This window comes from Ambystoma mexicanum, chromosome 3q (genome assembly GCF_040938575.1).
Source record: "Ambystoma mexicanum isolate Mex_15411 chromosome 3q, UKY_AmexF1_1, whole genome shotgun sequence".
Lineage (NCBI taxonomy): Eukaryota > Metazoa > Chordata > Amphibia > Caudata > Ambystomatidae > Ambystoma > Ambystoma mexicanum.
Window position 1 is genome coordinate 400,743,160 of NC_090926.1, and position 22,075 is coordinate 400,765,234.

Consider the following 22,075-nt stretch of genomic DNA (forward strand, 5'->3'; position numbering starts at 1 on the left):
CTCAGCCGGGCTCAGATCCCTTTGACAAAATGTTTGTAGTAAATTCTTTTCTCGGGCGACTCACGGTTCACCCAGGACCCCCCTCAGCCGGGCTCAGATCCCTTTTCAACAATTAGTCTCCCTCAGCCGGGCTCGGACCAGTCTCAATTTACTTCAAATATCGAAGACTTTTGAATGTGCACAGGGTTTGGCTTGACCCGTTGCAGGACAACTTTGATTTCACAATTCCTCTTGTTTTTAACATGTCACCTTTTCGTTGGATACCCAACAGAGACTTTGGAATGAGCACCCACGTGGTGCCAGACCACTCCGTCTATGGTATCGTATCTTACCTTCAATGTTCCATCGCTCATCGGCTATTTTGATTATTTTTGCGTTGCTTGCCATGTTTCATGCACTGTTCTCTTCAATAATCTTTATACAATGTTGCTGCTTGGCACCTTGGTTTACACACAGACCGGTTTGGTATCAATCTCCCCAATTCACTTGCTGTGCTGGCTTCACTGGTGCTGCGTTGTTGTCGTTAGGAAAGATTTCATAATTGTATGTAATTTTCCCTCCATGTGTCAACCCCCAAACTTTTTGCTGCTGTTTAGACACCATTGACTGACTTTGCCAGAGAAGCACAGCCTTCAGCTGCACTCCTCTGGGCTTTCGCTCACTTTTTATGGGGGAACTGACATGCCCTTAAGACAGTCGGTACTGGAAAACTTTGTTTCCCTTAGTCCTTTCCTCATGTTGCAGCTTTTGTGCAACATGTAACAAGTGTGCAATGTATCTTACCATACAGCCCACTTGGGTCTCTAGACATTTTCAAAGGCCCTAGAAACTCTCGCTGGACTTTTTATGAACTGTGCAGATGTGTCAGGGACAGGACTGGTGGCAGCTATCTTTTTGCATTATTTTTAACCCTTTCCTGCCATGTTAACCGCGTTAAGCGCTTTTGGCACGAATAGGTGGCCTACCTCCAAAATGGCCATGCCACGAGGTTCTTTGTCCTGTCCTTTGGCCATCTTGCCCCTTCACCTTCCCCAGGTCGAGTCGACCCGGGTCAGTCCTTATTTGGTCATGCACTTTACCGCAAATACCAATGCTTTCGCGGGCTTCTGCATTCCTTGTGTGTGTGCCTCCAGGATGTGGGCTGGGATGTTTGATCCCAATACACATCCTGGGTGCCAGAGAGTCTGGAATGCCCTGAATGCCTGGGACCACCGTGGTCTGTGATTGGTCCACGTATGGAGTGTGTGTTTGTGAGCAGATCTCCCATTGGGTCCTCTCCGTTTTGGCGCGAAGGGAACTTTGGATAAGAGGAGGCTGAAAACACCACTATCTTGTCTATCTCCTGAGTTCACACCGAACAAAGGATAGGAGCCAAGTATCCTGCAACAAGAAGCAGAGTCGAGGAACCGCTGGTGACCCACTGGAAGGTTTGGCACCCTTAGCCCGCTGTCATCCCGTGGGACCCCTCTGCATCTGATCGTCCTAGAAGGTCTGCGAAGACACTTTGACCCATTAGAATAGTGGGACCAACTATTCTCGGCACCTTCATTAAACCCTGCAACTAAGCCTCTTCGGAAGTGTCCCTGGGCCAACCAGTGGGCTGACCAGCTTACGCAGGACCTTTGCTCTATCACAGCCGCCGTTTTGAGGAGGCCCTTGAAACTTGGTATACTGCTAGCTCTGTGTCCACGGCACCCTCACACTGAATTTCGTACACTTGGCGTTCCCAGGTCTGAAGTGAGACGAGTGCGCCAGGACTGGAGTAAACGCGGTTACCATGTTGCCCTGTCGCGGCAATGACCTGTGCAAGTTCGCTTCATTTGTGACCCTCTTGCCCCTGAAGCCTGCTGCAGTGAAACTGGGCCGATTCCTCCACCCGGAGCAGAGAAATCGCCACTGTCCTGTTTGGGAATCATCGCTGTATCGTGGAAACGACAAGGTTCCGAGACATCATTTTTGCCACATTCGAACCTGCCAGCGAAGTGGACTGTACTGGCGAAGTTTGGGTCTGCCTGCGTCAAGGACTGGTGATTAGTCCTTACCCCAACCAGTGCCCCCTACTGCAGGAGCCCATTTTTATGCACAAGTGGCCCCTGAGCGCCTCTTTCCTTCCCACGGCTATTGTGAAATAGTGACTCTATCCCGCACTCTCAAACTGCCTCTGCCCTCAAGTGGAGGTCCATCTTGAATAGTGGGAACTTGTTCTGCATCGCCTCATCCACCTTCCTGAGCTGCTAGAGACCCTTGAAGAGACCCTATCTTGCCCATTGGCACAAGCGCGTGCATGCACTATTGAGCACAAGGCTCCTCTCTTCGTAGGGCTTGGACTGCCTCTTAGGTGGATTATTGATGTGGAACTGGGTCTAAAGATTACCCGCACTGCCTGTTTTCTTCCCCTCTAGGTTGTCAACATATTTTGTGCGTTTAACCCCTTAGACCCCATTGGTCTTGTATATATATCGTATTGAGTGTGATGTATTGGTTTACTTAGTGTTACTGTGATTCTTTGCTATGGTCTATGTTACAAAGACCTTGTAATAAATGTGTCTATATTTTTAATATAACACCTGTCTGGAGTAATTTGTAAGTGTCTTTGCTTTGTATGCCCATTGAGGTCGCTCAGTCACCCTCATCCCTCCTGAGACTTAGTCTTGACCGCCTGCCATAGCTACCCTGAGTGGTCTGGCTTGTCCAGAGGTTACCCTGTTCCAAGAAACTACGTTGGCCTTCTGTACCTCTGCCCCTCCAGGTCAGAGTTCAGAAATCCTTCTTAACAGTTATAGTAGCCAAGAACAGTACCACTGCGACAATCGATTCTCCCCACCTTGACTGTCGATGCGGGAGAGCCTCGGTTACCTCTGACATACAATGCATGATTCTTCGGCTTTGATTCCAGGTCTTTCTTTTCCTATTCTCAAAGGCTCATGAAAGATACAGGCTCTGGGTGAAATGGACAACGGCATGTCCCTCTGTTTCTTTCATAGTGAGTTGTCCGTGGGAAAGTGTTTGTGTTGGAAAAGGGGTGGGGGTTGAATTCCTAAATATCCTACCGGGTAGGAAGGGGTAAAGGTGTTACAGGGAAGGGGATACCGCTTCTCGCCATCCGGTATCCCACTTCCCCGAAGATCCCCCCATCCAAGTGATCCTCCCTCATTGGTCCACCCCCAGAAGCTGGATCCAATAGCGATGACCGTGTCCTGGCCACCTGGATGACGATCTCCGGGGACTAGCGGGTGAGACACCTCTCCAGAACTAGAATTTGGGAAAACAGACTTGGCTGATCATGCGGATGCATCATACAGAAGCCTAATGTCCAGAGTTGTAGAGTTCCTATGATGTAGTAGGCCAGCTCCTTCATTTGAGCAAGACGACTTTACAGACATATTGGACAAAGGTCCTCAATATGACCCTATGCTTCCATTTCATGTGGCACTCCAAAAAGGGTTGTGGCTAGCTGGGAGGCTCCAGAGTCCAGCCCTGCCGTAAATAAAAATCTCACAAATTCACATTCACCCTGTGGAACTGCATAGCGATGGCGGCTGATCACATCCTTGAAGGTGAGGAAAGCAACTGCTTCTTGAACCTGTTAAAGGATGGTAAGGAGGCCATGTGTGAGTCTTTGCAATCAGGTCTGAACACTGCTGACAGCATCAGCAGGGCCAGGGTGGCAAGCCCTGTGATACGCAGATTTGCTTGGTTGAGGAAGTCAGGATTTGCTCCTGATGTACAATCTAGACTCCTCAACATGCTCGCACTTATTTGGTAATAAGGCTGATGAAAGTCTTGAGAAGCTGCAGACCTCAAAGGCAGCAGCCACGTCCCTAGGTGCTGCTATCAGGCAACCACAGTCTTTTCAGCCCCAGTGGATCAGCTTGGAGGGGTAGATCCTTTTGCTACTACTACTCAGTTGGAAGAGCAAGAGGACAGGCTGGTCAAAGAAGATTCCCTCGTGGTGGACCAGGGAGATGTGCAAAGTCTGCCCAAGCAGCCGTGTCTTTACTATCAGCTGCTGTTTCAGCCGCCTCAAAACCTCTCTGAGGTCTTGACTCATGACACCCCGGTGGAAGGCAGACTGTCACAGCATCTGAAAGAATGGCGAGGTATTACTTTGGATGCATGGGACCTGGAAACATTAGCCCAAGGTTACTGCCTCCCCTTCACACAGAGACCTCGGGATCATCCACTGGGAAGCCATTCACTAAATGTTCCAGATCCATTCTTGTTGCAGGAAATGTTAACCCTGCTAGAGAAAGGTGCTATAGAACCAGTACCTGTGATGGAAAGGAAGGGTGCTATTCTCCCCTTTTCCTAATCCCCAAGAAGGACGGAGGACTGAGACCTATCTTGGACTTGAGATACTTTAAGTTCCTCAGAAAGGACAAGTTCAAAATGGTCACACTTTCTCAGATCATTCAGGCCCTCCATCTCCATTATTGGATGGTGTCATTGAACCTTCAGGATGCTTACTTTCATGTGCCAATTCATCACAAGAACAGGAGAAGTACCTGAGGTTTTCTGTTGGTGGTTCGCATTATCAGTTTCGAGTTCTGCCATTCGGGCTGACCTCCGCCCGAGGGTTTTCACCAAGCTGATGGCAGCTAGTCTCGGGAGAGGGGGGATTCACGTCTACCACTACCTGGACGATTGGTTGATCAGGGCATGTTAACCCGAACAAGGCCTTGAACATCTCAGCGTAACCTGCCACTCCCTTCACAGACTGGGATTCTCCCTCAATTACAAGAAGTCCCACATGATACCATCTCAAAGACACCAGTTCATTGGAGCAGTCCTGGATGCATCCCTGGGAAAAGCCTCGCCACCAGAGTTGAGGGCTCAACAAATTCTGCAGATGGTAACCAAATTCCAGAATGCCCAGCCTCTTCCGGCCTTTGACTTTTTGAGGTTGCTCGGCCTCATCCCTTCAATGGGCTCTCAGGACACAATGGTCTCAATTCTCGGGCAGGATGCCAGATCTACTTCAGGTTCCGAGCAGGGTCGCACAGGATCTTCTTTGGTGGGCCTGGGAGGTCAACATTCTGAAGGGGAAACCTTTTTGGCATCCATGGCTGGAGATAACAGTAGTAACGGACACCTCACTTACGGGGTGGGAGCACACGCCAAGGATCTGACAATTGGCGATCATCGGAGTCCAAACTATACAACCTTTTGGAGATGAGGGCAATCAGACTAGCGCTGAAGGCATTTTTGTCTTCTGTATGGGGAAGGAATGTCCTGATAATGACGGACAACACAGTGGCCATGTACTACCTCAACAAGAGACGAGGTGTAGGGTCACTACCACTGTGCAGAGACGCAATGCAGCTCTGGTTCTTCTCAATTCAAGAAGGAATCTCCCTTTCAGCAGTTCACCTAGCCAGGAAGGAGAATATGGCGGGGGACGTTCTGAGCAGGCAGAGCACAGTTTCCCACAAGTGGGAACTATCTCAGGAAGTCCTTCAACAGATCTTCACCCGTTGGTGAACCCCACAATTGGATCTGTTCACAACCAGTGTCAATGGGAAATGTGAACTGTTCTGCTCCAGGGAATGTCCCCCAAGAGGAGCTCTAGGAGACGTGTTCGTAGTGGACTGGGAGTTTACAATCCTGTACGCATTTCCTCCAGTTCCTGTCATTCCTCACGTGATCAGGAGGTTTAGAAAGTTCAGGAAATCCATGATTCTAATTGCCCCAGATTGTGCCAGGAGGACGTGGTACCCGGACCTTCTGGACATGTCCATCTGCCCGTAGTCATACTTGAACTGCCTTTGATTGGAGTGGACTAGGCGAGTGATAGGAGATTTGAGGAATTTATGAAGATGCTTGCTTTGGATTGGTGCCGCCTAAGTCCTGTGTTTGGTAGCTCTTTATATCCTTATACTGCTGCCGTTGGAACAAGTTCTGCAGTTGGTATAGGGGGAAAGATGTGGACCCTTTTCAATGCGATACACCTACGGTGTTATCTTTTCTGCTGCATTTGGCAAATCTGGGGCACCAGATTGGAACAGTCAAGGGTTATCAGCACCTCTTTCCATATTCAAGCACACCTCGGAGGAGGCATCCTACTTCAAAATACCCTTATTAACTCAATTTCTAAAAGGACTCACAAATGTGTTTCCTCTTACACCTTTCCGAATTCCAACTTGGGACCTTAATTTGGTTTTAAGGTTTTTGACGTGTGCTCCTTTCGACCCTCTCAATTCCTGCCCTTTAAGGTTGCCAACTTACAAAACTATTTTGCTAGCAGCAATATCATCAGCCAGCAGAGTGAGTGAGTAGCAGGCCTTATCCTGTAAACCTCTGTTTACCACCTTTTACAAGGATAAGGTTGTACTTAATTCCAGCCTTCTTTCCTCCACCTCATCCTGGCAAGGAAGAGGAAAGATTTCATAGACTTGATCCAAGGAGATCTCTAAGCTTTTATGTTTCAAGAACGGCAAAGTTGGGGTCTCCAACCCAGCAGAGCATCACAGACTAAAGGGGTAACAGGGGCGGGACCACTGGGAGGGGTTACTGGTCAAACCGCACGCATATGAACTGTAAAGGGAGTCACAATAACGAATGTAATGCACAATTAATGCTGTAATCGAAATAAATAAAGTTGTTTACAAAAAAAATGGCAAAGTTGCAACACCATGACCAACTTTTCATTGGTTATACAGGACAGAAACTAGGTCTGACAGTTACCAAACCAACTTTATCCAGACGGATCATATTGGCTATTTCGTAGTGCTACCGGCTAGCTGGGAAAGATCACAGAGAAGGCTTGAGGGCTCATTCCACTAGCGGCATGGCAATTTCCTCTGCACTTCAGAGGGGAGTTCCGATAAAGGATATCTGCGAATCAGCTATCTGGTCCACCATCCACACATATACAAAACATTGTTTAGACACCTCAAACAATGAGAGAAGATTTGGGAAGGCAGTTCTATGCTCCATTCTTTACAAATATTAACTCTCAAATTCTTGCTCCCTCCGCCAAAAGAACTTAATACTGCTTTGCGAATCGATCAAAAGATGAGAAATGCTTCTTTTGACTGGATGTTCCTCCCACATATTCCTCATCGCCCTCCCAACCTACCTCACTGTAGAATTTCCCATCTTTAGACTTTACGCTCTTTTAAGGTCTGATAATTAAAGGCACTTGTGAATAGCAGTAATTCTGCATAATGGTGGTGAAAAAACAGAACTGAAACCAACGGGCGCTGCGCGTGGTATATGTACCCGACGATGACATCAACCGGGATGGAGGCCCTCGAGGGACATCGGGTCGACAGTCTCGACGCACTGCACCCTCTGCCGAAAAGAAAATGCTTTCTGAAGCAGCTGAAGCTGGAAACTAAGATATCATAACATTAGAAATACGTGGGAGGAACATCCAATCGAAATAATGTTACCAGGGGTAAGTAACTTCTTCTTCTTTGTTATCCCAGGTTTTCACCTAAATTCATATCCAAGTTCCATGTTAACCAGTCCATTAAACTACCCACTTCTTTTTCAAAATCCATCAAACTCAGCTGAGAGAAGCCTCCATACACTGGATGTAAGAAGGGCAGTTTTGTGCTATGTAAACAAAACAAAACCACTAAGGAAAACAGATCGACTGTTTGTCTCCATAGCACCTGGCAGGGAGGGTGATCACATTTCAAAGAATGCCATCTCCAAATGGATAGTTAAGTGCATACAACTCTACTATTATCGATCAAAGAAAACCCTGCTTTTCACACCAAGAGCTCACTCTACCAGAGGTACAGGAGCTACTTTGGCATTTATTGAAAACGTCACTCTAGACACCATTTGCAAAGCAGCTACTTGGAGTTCCATACATACCTTTACTCAGCATTACTCTCACATTCTAAAGCAGATTCACGGGTGGGACAAGAGGTGCTAAAACCACTATTTGCCACTGTATCTTCTCACAACCCACCTCCTTCACCAGATACTGCTTGCTAATCTATGCATAGCATGTTATCTAAGCAGATCCATAAGCCTCAGAAGGGATCCATTATTCACCGTAATCGCATTGCCGATGCTTGAATCTGCTTAGATTCACACCTGCCCACCCTTCCTCCCCTCTTGGAGTAGAATGTGCATAGATGTCTTTCTGGCTTTATCGCTTTTTATGTGCTTTATTACATCTGTACTCACGCTACACTTTGTTAGGCAGAAACCTGTGCAGTTCCCTTAGGGAACACTGCAAAAGATTTAGGACTACAGGTGTTAGCAGTAAACCCACTTGGTAGCAGTCTGTACCACCCAGATTTACCTGGTAGCTGTGGCTGAGCAGTCAGACTTCCCTCAAGAAGAGTTAGGCAGTATGCAAAGTATACACCATGGGCACTCAGATAAAATAATACAAGCAAACACTGACCAGAGCTTTGGTATCAAAGTATATAATTATTTATTTAAAAAACACACGGTTTGAAACACTCCAGCACTCTTATTGTAAAATATTCTAAACACAGTTACTATTGTAATATATACACCCCTTTTTCCTTATCAGATAAGTCACTGTAAAACACCACTTATTTTCATACAGAGGTGAGCGCTTAACTAGATGGCACTCCAATAAGTTTGTGAGAAAGGGAGGGGAAAAGACAGAATATGGAAAGGTACACCACTCTAAAATTCAGGAACACTATTAGCAAGGCAGACGAGCAAAAAGTCACTGGTGATCCAAAGTCCAAAGGCTGGGCCCACTCTTAGAGAGAGCAGAGCACAAATGCGCCCAAGATCACACAGTTACACTAGGCTTAGAAAGTCTTGCAGAGGGTTCAAAAAGAGTTTAGAGAGGCTTAGGAAAGTTTAGCCAGGGTGTCCCAGGCTAACCCAGGTTCGAAAGCCGGGGGCTAAATCTACCCCGTACAGTCGGTAGCAAGGGAAGCCAGGCAGGACACGGTACCTTAAGTGGGAAGGATCCTCCAGCGGTGGCAGTTGTTCCTGGTAGTGGGTGCAAGTTGCGTCGTCGTCCAGGGGAAGAGAAGATCTCGACTTGGAGGAAAGATAAAGGTCGTTGCACTACCAGGGCAGAAACCAGCCGTGGAGTTTTCCGGTTAAAGGTGGTACCTTTTGTTTCGCGGTCGTGGTAAAACATGGTATCCCGGGTGCCGGGGTGCTTGGCACAGGCAAGACGGCCACGAGGTACGTCGGGAAGGTGAAAAGACGGTGAAATTGGTTATCCCCACCAGTCAAAGGAAGAAGACTCTCCGGCGGGAGATCTCCTCTGTCGTTGGGAAAAGTGGTGAGGCGGTCCAGCAGGGCTCCACCGGTGGTGGTGTCGTGGCAGGTCGGCTCAGCTTCTCCCTCCGTCGGATTCTTAGGTCCTGTGGCGACTTCTGAAGTTCCAGTCCCCAAAGCCCTGCTTTTATGCAGAAAACCCCCATTCACTCAGCCTAGATGTCACTCAAACATGCTAAGTGGTGAGCCGGCCGGCTCACCACTTGGGCCAATCAGGATGGAGTGCGACTTGAGTTGCCTAGGCAACTCAGTCCAGGGTGCCTAAATTCCCCTCCACCCCTCCTAAGTACCCCAGACAGAGTGGCACCACTTTGGAGGGCTTCTGTGGAGAAGCACGCCAAAAAGTGGAACAAAGGGTTCGACTTGGGTTGGAGTCACAGAAGAGAACACAAACGCCATTTTAGAATCAAGTTTTGGCAAAAAATACCAACCGGAGAATTAATATTAATTAAATAAACCAGCGGTATGTTCGAGGCTACCGTAAACAATTAAATAAAGATAGTAGCCTAAAACAATGGGAAATCCCATAGGAAAATATTCGCGGTTGAATATAAAAAGTAGTATCCACTGCCACCAGCCAAAACTCGATCAGGGGGGACGGAGACGTGCCCCCTCGACTAACAGACCCTGGGGCAATCGAATTGCCCCAGCCAGTACGTCCACAATATGATGGTTTCTACTGGTTCTGTTCAGAATTTAAGACTAGTAAAGTCAATGGTGACTTTACATGCCCTGGGAGACAGTAGTCAGTCCCAGGGTATGGAGTCTATACTGGGGGGTCACTATGACACCCCTGTGTCACTGCACTGAGGGTGCTGTGTAACACACATCACAAAAACACATGAAGCCCTACGGAGTAAAAGACCCCATAGCCCATTAAACACATCTAGATTCAAAGAAACACACTCAAATCATGTCCAAGAGTGAGGGTAAGAGAGTCTCACTCTTGGCAGGAGAAAAAAATAAACCCCAAAAATCCAGCAAAGCTGCTGGGGGACTCACTAGGTTAGGAAATTCAGCCTAAACAGAGAATTCTCCCTAACACCTTCATGCTACCTCATGTCAGAAACTAAACAATCTGAGGGACCTTGACGAATGAAGGACAATGGGTACAGTGGATGTCACACTAGGTATAGTATTACTGACACGCCCAGTCGACGTCCCTTGTCGGGTTTTGAAAACAAATAATGTAATATTGCGCGACTACCACTAGGTCGGCCTACGCATAGCATGTGAATCTAAGCAGATACAAGCATCAGAAATACGATTACGGTGAGTAATGTATTCTCTCTCTCTCTCTCCCTCTCTCACACACACACACTTTGTAATTGTGCAATGATAAATGGCTAAAGCTTCAATTAATACAAGCAATCGCTCATGTAAAAATGTATGAAAGAAGCAAAGTTGGAACAAAGCCACAACATTTACCGTTTGTAGTTGTTCATTAGCAAATGGTCATATGTTCACTTGTGTAAAAATGTGATGCATAATGAGCATTACCAAAGCCAACACATTTGCCATTTCTAATTCATTTATGTACAAATTATTATACCTTCAATTATTGTGAGCAATCGGTGGTATAAAAACGTACAAAATAATGAACGGCATAGATATTATATGAACAATTATTGTTTATTGACAAATGGCCATAACTTCGGTTTACCACAACCAATCACCATATAAAAACGGAACATGTGGAAGTTCCAGGTGTGTAAAAAACAAGGAATGTGTGGTGAAGGTCTGTTATAGATGGTATACCACCCCAGAAAAGCTACACAAATTCAACCCCTCCTACTCTCCGCTATGTTGGAGATTCTGCTCAGCTCTGGGCCCCCTCCTTCACTTATTGTGGTCTTGTGATAAACTCGATGAACTCGACTTTTTGGCAAGAGCTATTTGCACAAGTGAAAGGTATTACTGGGCTGACCATCCCATGGGACCCAGGGATTGTATTATTGTGGGACCAGGCGAAAGAGAGTTCCTGTTAACAGGTTCTATAGCAAAACGGACAACCCACCTTTTATGGTCCTTTTATTACAAAGTGTTGGATTTAATGCTGGGGAATGGTGGTGGCAGAAGAAATCATGCCTACGAGCCTAGGGTTCTTAGGCACATTTCATTATATATGGGCCTTATTATTGGAATATGCGTACCAAGTTACAGGGATTGTATGTAAACTCCCTGCCCTCCGCTGGTTCTCCAACATTTGATCATGCTCATTGATGCTGCCCTACATCGGTCTCTTATTGAGCAGTTAATTGGCCAAAATGTCACACTGTATGCTTCTAATTCTGTATAATTTACTGTTGATTCCTGGATAACAATTGTTGCATCATTATGATGTTGCTATGACAAAGGTTTGTCATTTCTCTGTGGCTGAATTTTCCTCAGTAAAAAGATTTGATTGGAGAAAAAAAACATAAGAAAAAACAAGCACCTGCAAAGCCAAAGGGTTTGCCATTTTCAGTTCCTCATTGCTAAATTGTTGCAGCTTTGTTTTCTATGGTCATCACTCATGTCAAATTGTACACAATAGCAAGCACTGACGGAGCCAATAGTTCACCACCAATCACTCTCAAAATAAATAACCTATGCGCATTGGCAAAGCTAAATGTTTCAGGATTTGAATTTGTCCTCTGATAAATAATCATAACATTGTATCCCTTTTTAAAAGTAAAACATGATATATGAACATATACACATACTACTAGGAAACTCATCGAACAGACATTGGCAAAGCCAATAGTTTTGGCATTTTGAGTTGTTCATTGACAAATACTATACTAGTTTGTACCTGTGGTTTTGTACTGCTTGTACGTTTTGAATATGGTCTTCTCTAGAACATTTACAGTCTTTAAGTGCGCTTTTACTAACCTAAAGTGCACATCTTAATGTTTGTTTACTCCTACAGGACTTTGGGTGTATATTTTCAGTATATGTTTTGTAGATTAGATTGTTTTGTGTTTGTGTGAGGCTAACTGTCCCTTGGGGGCACTCCTCTCCATTCCTAAGAGCAAAGCCAGGATGTTCTGATACGGCTTGCCCAAACCTGGTGGACATCCTGTGCACAAATGACATATTTGCTTTTCTTGAACCGCTCACCAGAGCGTTTCAGCAAAACCTCCCGAACAGCAAGCAGTGTTTACCAGGAGCCTGCATTCAGATCAGCAGCTGCTGATAGTTTGCTGTAAAGCTCTGGATTCAAGTCACACTTTTGCACCACAAACATTCCATTGTGTAGGATGTGGTGTTTGTGCGCAGGATAAGAAGTGACATTTGCGGCTGCAGGTCACCTCTTGGCTGTTTATTTTTATAACCCAATTGCAAGCTGCCCATTAAACCCCAGTGTTTTTTTCCACATGGCAGGGGCTTGGAACGAGATGGTGACCCACCCTGGCTATTATGCTGATCTAGTGGAACAGTCCATGGGAAAATGCAACCTTGCCACTGACGAGATAGAGCGGGACCTGCACCGTTCCATGCCAGAGCACCCCGCCTTCCAGAATGAAATGGGAATTGCGGCCCTACGCAGAGTGCTTACTGCCTATGCCTTTCGAAATCCAAACATTGGATACTGCCAGGTAAGATTATGAACTTAATGCTGCATTATTTCTGAAGATAAACATGAGGCAGTTTGTTTTAAACTTTGGGATGAAGTCAGATGCCTCATTCCATCACAAGCAATCAAGTGATTTGGCAGTCGAAGAAAACGGGATTACCAGGGCATCATCATCAAGCGTGAGCTAAATGAAGTGGGATTCTGGTGGAAGTGCCCCTCATCGTCCATGCCCTATCGTCAGTCCCAGAGGCATAGAATAGAAGGGCTTTGATTCTATTAATAGGAAAACTATGGAAATGCAGGACCCCTTTCCCCCAAACCATAGCCCTTCTGTATATGCAGCTGCATGGAAACCCTGAGATCCATCTTGAGGCGAAGCACTCCAACAGAGAAACCAGCACTTCAGGATCCGGAGTGCTACCAGGGATCCAAATGTAGAAATTGCACTGACCCACTACCTTATGGCTCAGACTGGAAAGAAAGAGATTTGAGGCACTGCCACAGGGTCACATGCATCAACAGGAACTCCCAACAACTCTTACCACTACCATGCAAGCATCAATGGCCCTAGCAAATAAAGCCCTTTAGTGGATTTGGGAACATAAGCTGCTAAGGAATTGCAAGGTCCTTGAACAGAAACAGTATTAGTTTGAAACTAAGATGGAGGACAGGATTTTTCTGCCATGGGAAGCCGCAGACTTGCAACAAACATACTTCATAGAGCCAATACGCCTGTCTGAAGGCTCCTTAAAACAGCAACCAATGACAAACCAGTTGGATCACATTAAATATAGGTCTTGGAAATCCAAGACCTAGAAAGAGGAAAGTGGAAGGCAGTGTTGGGCACAGGCTACATATCACACACATGTTGGGAGATGGTGTTAGGCTTCTACCAGGAAGTGATATTGCTGACGAGTGAGAGGGGCAATGTGCTTCTGAAAGGTTGAGTGGGGTGCTATATCTCTTATGGGTGTGCTAGATACTATATCCTTGGAGGAGGACCAAGTGGGCCAGGCACCTGCCCTGTTTGGAGTCCCAAACAGTGATCCTGGCGACATATCCCTGTTAAGGTATATTGAGGAAGAAGTGGGCCAAGCACCATCCTCCTGGTTGAATTAGAAGTTGTAAATGGGGTGTTGTATGCCTGTAATGGTGAGCCAGGCAAAGAATCAGTTGGGCACTATACCACTTTGACTGTGAGTTGAGCAATCTGAGATGGACGTTTGCTCTGCGTTATATCCCTGAGAGTGTTTTAAAAGTAGGGCTCCTGGGGGAGGCCAGAACCCCTACTAGAAATGAAAGCATATAGCTTCACCCAACCTAACACCTTTTGTATAAATTGTTCTCCGATAAGTACTTTCCTTAGTGCTGTAGTGAAGTCTAGTTCCTACAAGGGTTCATCTTTATCCCCTCCTGTAACGCTCACCTGGTATCCACGGGGACGTCACTTAGCCTGTTCTGACCTCTTACGACCTCAAACCCTTCCCTGGAGTCTACTCGACTGGAGACTGCGCCTTGTTTTCTTGGAAAGTGTGCTCTCCGTCCTGCTTTCAGCGTAGAGGCACGTTGATTGATGCTGGCTCATTGCTGCCTAGTGACTTCACTGGCAAGAGTCCGACAGGTAAGTATAATGAGTCTTTTGAACAGTTCTCTAACTTCGTTCCTTTCCTTCCTTAGATGATGGCCGGCGTCCGGGGATGGTGACGTGCTGCTGAGATGAGTAGCGCTGAAGGTGAGTAAGAGCGCGATGCGACGCTTTCATATTTGTATTGAACTGAGTTCTTTTTCTGTGTCTTTTAGGTGCCGCAATGTTTTCAGCGTGGATGTCGGTTATGAAGAAGAAATGCGGTAAGGGCAGTATGTGGCGCCTCTAGATGTTTCCACGCCAACCTGGAGTGTCTTTTCCCTCTTGCAGATGGATGAGAAGTTCCGGAGACAGAGTTCCCCCAGAGCGGCTGGGATTCAGGTAAGCGTTTGAAGCTCACAAAATCTTTAAAAATAAGCAAAGATTTGCTGAATGCTTACTAATGCCTTTTTTCTGTTATTTTCCCTTTTTCTTAGGAAGCGGCGTGCCGGGATGGGAATGACACTGCCAAAGATGCCCGCAGAACAGAAGAAGCGATGAATGATGGGCAGAAGCGCCGCAAGGTAAGGCTGTTGCTAACGGTGTTCTTGTTCTTGCAGGAGCTGAGCGCAGAAGAAAGATGCAGGCCTACTGGAGACCGATCCGAACACGGCGAGTGTCACGCTGCAGGTGCAGAAAACACAAAGCATGTTTCTCAGCCTGGGCGTGGCTTAAATAGTCTCTGGGTATCCCAGGTGTCTCTGGGCCGAACCACACCCGAAAGACTAGACTGCACATGCAGTTCTGGGAACCGAAATATGTGGGGGCATCCATCTTGTCCCCATCAATGCACTACAAGTCCAATCCCAAATGTTCTACTATGGGAGTGAGTGAGTCAGGTGCCACAAGCGCCAAGTCTGACTCCAAGTGGGTCTTTGGAGGGATGGAGAGGCCCTTGAAGGCCATGTAGGTGATCGTGGCCTGGCTCCAGCCTGATATCTTGGAGGGCTGGGGACGTGAGGGGCAGGAATCATGACACTCCTTATCAGGATGAGGAAGTTATAAACAAAGAAACTGTTCAGTGTTGGTTTCCTGGAAGAGAGAGGAACAACCTTAGTTTCCATCTAACCCTTCTTGTCCCCTTTGTCCCAACAACTTTTGTTTAGCTTGTTCCAAGATAGGAACACACTTTTGAATTGTAGATATATACTTCAGACCTATATGGATCTATCCTAACCACTTCCTCACTTCAATCAAGGAAGGTAAAACCTATTTCTTTTGCCACATGTGTTGTCGGTTGGACACAACTCTTTTAAAATTTAAATGAGTTTACTTGTTCAAATCGCATGAAAGTAGCTGAGGAGCTTTCAAAAGGTGGCATTGATTTGTTTTCTAGAAAGGTTAGTCAATAGCATCTCCACTCATAGTCCTTCTACCCCGTCAACTATAGGCATGGGTAAATCTTTAACCCTGCCTTCTACAGGAACTGGCGCACTAGCACTTCAAGAAAAAGAGAGCATTACAAGCTTACTCAAGCTCACAACACACACTATCCTCATTATGAGGAAACAGAGTGGCTTGAGTGGTGGTTTTAATACTGCTCAGCATATTGTATGACATCAGGCTTCTTGTTAGCATGATGACCCTGCACAGCCTTCAGTGTATGGATCCAGCCACAAACCTACTCAACTACCCCTCACCACTCTAAAGAATCTTAGCTCACATAACAAATTAGTACGAAAGTGACTACTATTCCATCTGTCTACGAGTAGGGGCCTGTGATGCATTGAATATATTACATTTACTAGATCTTCTCCCCCCAGTCCCTTGACAAAACTACCTTGAAAAGGGCAATGTGAGTTTGAACAACTTCAACTTGTTACCATAGATTTTGTATTCACACAGTCAAATGGGCCACCACAATCTTTAATTGTCTCAGTATGTACTGATAGATGCCCAAAGTCGGGGGCCATACCGGTACCCTTCCATGCATTGCCTATTCATGCTCTTCAATTCATGTGATCTCTTTCTCGATATAACTCGACTCCCACAATCATTGGCCTTCTATTGATGTTCCATACCAAGTCATTCCCCGCCCTTACAGCATTGGAAAATACTTCTGTCACTTCAATTGGTATAACAAATGGATAATAGCCCTTTAATGGGCCTTAATCCTTTCTTTACACTCACCTTATCTCCAAAGTAGAAAACCTCTCCCCTATTTTGACACGTTTATCATTATTCAATTTATAATTCATTTGCATTCCACATTCTTCCTCTCAGCTCACCCAGTCGCCGCCTTGCTTGTGTAAGTGACATTTACCAATGCTGGATTTAACTGGCAGTTTTCCATGCCTCCCCGCATTAACTAAAGTTGACCTATTAGTCACTGAAGAAGGTTCTGGCCTTACACTCCACAGCTTCTCCCTTACTGCTTTAGATGTATTAAGGCTGTTTTTTACAGCTTGCTTCCCAATTCATGTGACCACTCTATTGAACCATTCCACAAATCATTTGCTCTGAGTAATGCATTGCATGAGAGTCATCTGGTAAGTTCTGCTTGGGGCCCCTTTGTTATCCACTGAGCAACTGACTAAATCTGGATCCTGTCTTTATACTTCCATCGACTCCTATTTAATTATTTATGCATCCACCATCCTCTCACTCGTAGCAACACTTTTTTTCCTCATAATTGTTCTTTATCTAGCTATTGAAAGGGCATTCTTCACAAGAAGCTGCAGCTTTGTTTTAAGCTTCAGTCAGGTATTTCCCTTGGTAATCATTTTCTTGTAACCTGAAATTCAACCAAACAATTCTGGGTGTGGGTTTTAACATCCCTTTTTTACCAGCAGCTTATGGTGCAGAAAATTACTGTTTTTTCCTTGTATACATTTCCAAAAGTATTCTACACCCCATATATCTTCCAAAGGTTCTTGTTAAATCGTAGAATAACAGGATTCAGCATCACTACCAACCTAGATACATGACACATGATAATTACCCATTCTCCTGTTAACCGCAATAGCACTGCACCCAGCCCTTCCATGATTGCATCTACTATGAACACGACTAACTGTCCGTGCATCCAAATTCCGGGGTGCCTGACCAATCCTTTATATTTTGTGAGTGCGCGAGTGTGCGTGTGCACACACGCGCTACCTCCTTTAGGGAAGTGTATAGTCGATGTGTTCTGTTATTGGTGCTAGTGGGAGCCTGTTAGCTCATAAGGTGGCCTAAGGGGGTTCCTGTTTCAACCCCATTGGCAGATACTGTCGAACAGGTCTTTGGGACATGTGCTGTGTGTTTCTGTTGGTCTACGATCAGTAGGTGGGTGGATAATAATGAAGGTTGGTCCAGACCCAAGGCTCTTCGTTTGGAAGAAGTATCCAGGTTTATTTAGCATGACAACCCGGCACAGCTTTTATTACTAAGTTCTAGCCACCATGTGACTCAGCTATCTCACTAAGGAATCCTGGATTCCCACGAAATCTGAAGTCACAAGTTGGCTACTATTCCATCCATATACTAACAAGGGCCAGTAATGCTTTGGACATGTTACATTAATATATACTGTTACCAAGTACATTAAGCCTACAATTACCACAACTGGGCTGAAGGACTAAGAGTACAGATATTACTACAGCGATCATCTAAAACCTACCTCTCTACGTTTACATGTCACAGGGTAGTGTAATGCAAAACTATTTGTTGACACTTGAGAAACGCACAAGCTAACATAAATAAAGTCACAATGTATGTCAAAATAGGTATGTAATCTTTGAACATGGAAAAAGTAGCAACATCAATACGCAACAGCCTCTGCTGCTTTGATATTTGGACCTAGCTTCCCTCCTTGAATAAGACCAAATGCAGCCCCCTGGCTTAATATATCACTTTAGCATTGCCAAAGCTTAGACGTTGTTCACTAAGCTGCAAGAAAACAAGGCAGTGCAACTATTGCAGGCCAAAAATTCAAACCCAGCATGCAACTCATTCTTTCCCAACCTACTGACGGCTGTCAATTAGAGGTACAAGTAGGTGGCACTGGGGTCTCTGACATAGGGTAAGAAACCTTTGTCTGTGATGTGTGACAAGGTCAGTATTCCGACCTTGTCAAGAGGAGATGGGGGACCCCTCTCAGCCTGATTTGGGAGGTCTATTAGGGTGGAAGCCTGAGCCATTCTTACCCCAGAAGGGGAAGATGGCATTTGGGAGGGCCTTTGTCCCTGTCCCCCCAAGTGTCTGTATGCATCTCAGCAGTACCACTGTAGAACCCCCATACACCTAAGCAAAATGCTGGCAGGTTTTTCTTTTCGACGGCCACGTGCAACCAAGGTCTGTGCAGACCACTCACAAGGCCAACGCCCACCAGAACCTCTCGGCAGAAAACTACAATCATCAGAGTGCTGCAGCCAGCTGAAAGTGAGAGAGCTCATAGACCAAACAGCAGAAAACCTGCACAGCCGCCAGGGACGCCTTGCACAGGTCAGTGGCACCAGTATATGCCATGCTCCCCTGGCTGTAACAGAGCGGCCTGATAAAAGCTATCATGAACTTGCCACGGAGTGGCTTCCAAATTTGAACAAAGACTTCCAGAATCTTAATGAACTTTGCTGCAACAGGGCCCCCGTACTCGAACTGGAACACTCTCCAGTGCAGGCCGCCATTGTTCCAGTATGGCAGGCCTGTGTGAAGCAAAAGGCCACATGTCTGAGTCCTGTTTTATGAATTTTGCCCATTGTAACCCCTCTCAACAGGATTGCTGGGAGAGATTGGGAAGCCCAATCAGAGAAACGGGGGGGGGGGATATGACGGGAGACGGGAAACTGGATGGTGTGGGTTGTTCAAGTAAGATTCAAGGAAGAGGGGGTTGCAGACCAAGAGGTCAGACTGGGAAAGGACAGTGGACTGGAGTGTGAAGTGTTTTGGTTGATGAGAGATAGTGGTACTATGCCGTGAGTGTGCATCTAAGGGGTATCAGGTAATAATGTCCCCATACATAATGTCGCCGGGAGAAGCCATTGGTGACATTATATATGGTGACATTATGCATGGGGATCGGTGCCCCGCATGTTCAATGTAATAATGTCTCCGCAAAGAACTGCAACATTTTTGTCAGGAGACATTTTTGCGGCTACATTGTTAAGCGCTTTGAAACACATTGTGTATAGGCGCTATATAAATAAACGACCATATCATATATTACATGGAACCATCTAAGGTTGGTGAGTATTACAAAGAAATGTAGGGAGTTAGTTGAAGTTGACTAAGTGAAAGGAGGAAAGATATGTAGGAGGAGGGGTGGAGTAGTGGTGGAATGGAGAGGAGGAGAGTACTAGTGGAAGGGAGAAAAGAGTATGGGGAGAGGAGAGAAGTAGTGGAGAAGGGAGATTGGCAAGAGAAAGCATGAGATGGCAACACCGACGAATACAGGCAGAGGGTAGAAAGACTTAAGGGAGGGACAGGAGGAGGATGTACTAGGAGAGAGGGTGGTCTGGAGTTGGAAGAAGGAGAGTAGCGGGAGGAGCCTAGAATGACAGGCAGGTGCTGAGAGTAACATCTGGTCACAGGAGGAAGATGACAAAGTGGGGCTTGATTGTCTCAAAGACACAACCTTACAACCCTTTAGAAGTAACCTCAAAAATAGTGTAGGTCCAGCCTAGGAAGTCCTGGAGAGAGATTAGGAAGATAACGCAATTAACTTTAGGCCCTCATTGAAAGAGAGACAGAACTAAGACAGCCGAGGACCATAAGCTCTATAAACTATCCTGGGGGAATAAAGATGCCTGTGTTAAGGTGGAAGCGGCTTCTTCTAGACGAGAGAGTGATGGATGACCCGTGGTGCCCTAATGAAAATTGTAATAAAAGCTCTTGAACCCTCTCAGGGAGTTAGCATGTTCTTTAGGCCATCTGTGACAGATGAATGTACAAGATTTCCGTGTGTTGCATCTTTCTGTGCTTTTGGGGGGGAAGAGGGAACGCATAGTCGTTGATTTCTTTTCATTCACAATTCCATTCACTTTGTAGCATATTTTTCCCGTTATGCATCTGATTTACATACCTCATTCCCAATTATCTATGCCAAACTAATACAAGACCAGACAAATGCCAGATGTTGGGATGTGTATCAAATTCAAAGGAACTTACTGTAACACTGAACATCAAGTGAATCTTAACTGAGATGGGCTGTGGGCTTCTCTACTATATCAGATTTTGTTAGTCAGTGGTTCAGCTCATTCTTTGGGGGACTTGGTATAAACTAGGGCTTGTGTTGAGAAGTTTTAGTATATGGTGCTTAGTACTGCGGCGAACCAGGAGGAGGAGTCGGGACTAGAGGATGACTTTTCAAGGGTGTTTATTATATTCTCCCTATGTACAAAACTAAATTTGTCTGTCGTCAAAATCAGAAGTAGCCCTCTGTCCAAACGTAATTGCAATCTGTCCCTACCACTATGGCAAAAACATAAAATAAGCCAAAATAACAGCCTTTCATCTCAGGCTTTGTTCGGCCAGGTGTGGTTTTCAGTACGTATACAAATAGTTCAGAAACAAAATGTTCTGAGCTCTCCTGTTAGCCTCTTCAAAAAGGCTTGTAGTTTTCTGTATAAGTCAAATGTCTCAAGTGTGTTACGTCAGGAATATTTTCCTTATTCCTTTTCCACCAAATTGGCCACTTTCGCTCTATTGTTTTGTATTGGTTTTATATCTTAAACTAGTGGAATGAATCCTCCAGGTTTCCTTCTGCTTTGTTTTTACAAGTGTCACTGGTTTCGCAAGGGTTCTCCAGGCCCCTTCTGGATTTCAAGTTTACTTAACCTCTCTGGTTGTATCGCTGTTTCCTGACAACATTCAATACTCTGGTTTCTAGGGGTCCTGTAAACATCCTTGTCAGTTTCTTTCTCTCTGTTTAGTTCTGCTTACCTACATCCAATATGGGCAACCCTGGTACGTTCCCTGCCTTCGGGTGTGCACCAGCAGGATGGCGTCCCAGGGAGGATGTTGCCATTCACCCTTCTCCACGGCGTTGTTGGCATGTAAACATCTGCTTTTCTCCTCCTGCCTGCCTCCGCAGTCTCTGCGTTCCATGTGGAGGATTCGTTCCTCCGTTGTGACCTGGCCTCGGCGTAGTTTCCTGGGTCCCAGACCCGCCATGGCTGCAGCGTGGTTATGCCACCAGGTAAGACGGTCCTTTGGTCACCATCTCTTTCTTGGCTGTATCATCTTTCTCAGCGCCGGTGTCTGTCTTCTCTCCAACCTACTGCTGGCTCCACGGTGTAACGTGGCTCTGCCCCTCCAGGACGTCTGTACGCCAGAGGCTCGCCTCTGCGTAGGATTTTTCTTCCTCCATTCAAGGTTCCTCGTCCCTTTAGTCTCACTGCTGTACTTCAAAGGGGCGTGTTGTTTTTTGTCAGTTGCTGAGTTCAAAGGAATTGCCAGTATTACCTTGAGCCAACGATATAAAAGCAGTGTCAGTTTTCGTTGAATACAAAACAGAAGTATCATTGTCTCTTCTATTGCCATACATGCGGACAGTGTATTCTTCATAGGGAGTTCCTTGTAGGAATAGGAGTCCTTGTCCCCTAGAGGGGAGTCGCTCCCAGTGAGGTCCCGCTTTCCCCGAACCATAGGAAGGGTCTTGCTTAACGGTCACACCTCCCTAGCCTCAAAGGGGGTGACTTCCCCCTGGGAAAAAGGTACACATTTTTATTGGCCACATT

General features: G+C 45.9%; 1 protein-coding gene across 3 annotated transcripts in view; it reads left to right on the forward strand.

The window, feature by feature from the left end:
• The window catches only part of LOC138582632 (TBC1 domain family member 9B-like), a 1,499,720-nt gene that overhangs the window by 722,293 nt on the left and 755,352 nt on the right, over positions 1–22,075 (forward strand). For all 3 annotated transcript variants that reach the window (XM_069654093.1, XM_069654091.1, XM_069654092.1), the window contains exon 10: positions 12,601–12,815. In XM_069654093.1, the coding sequence (XP_069510194.1) occupies positions 12,601–12,815 (215 nt within the window). The remainder of the gene's footprint in view (positions 1–12,600; positions 12,816–22,075) is intronic.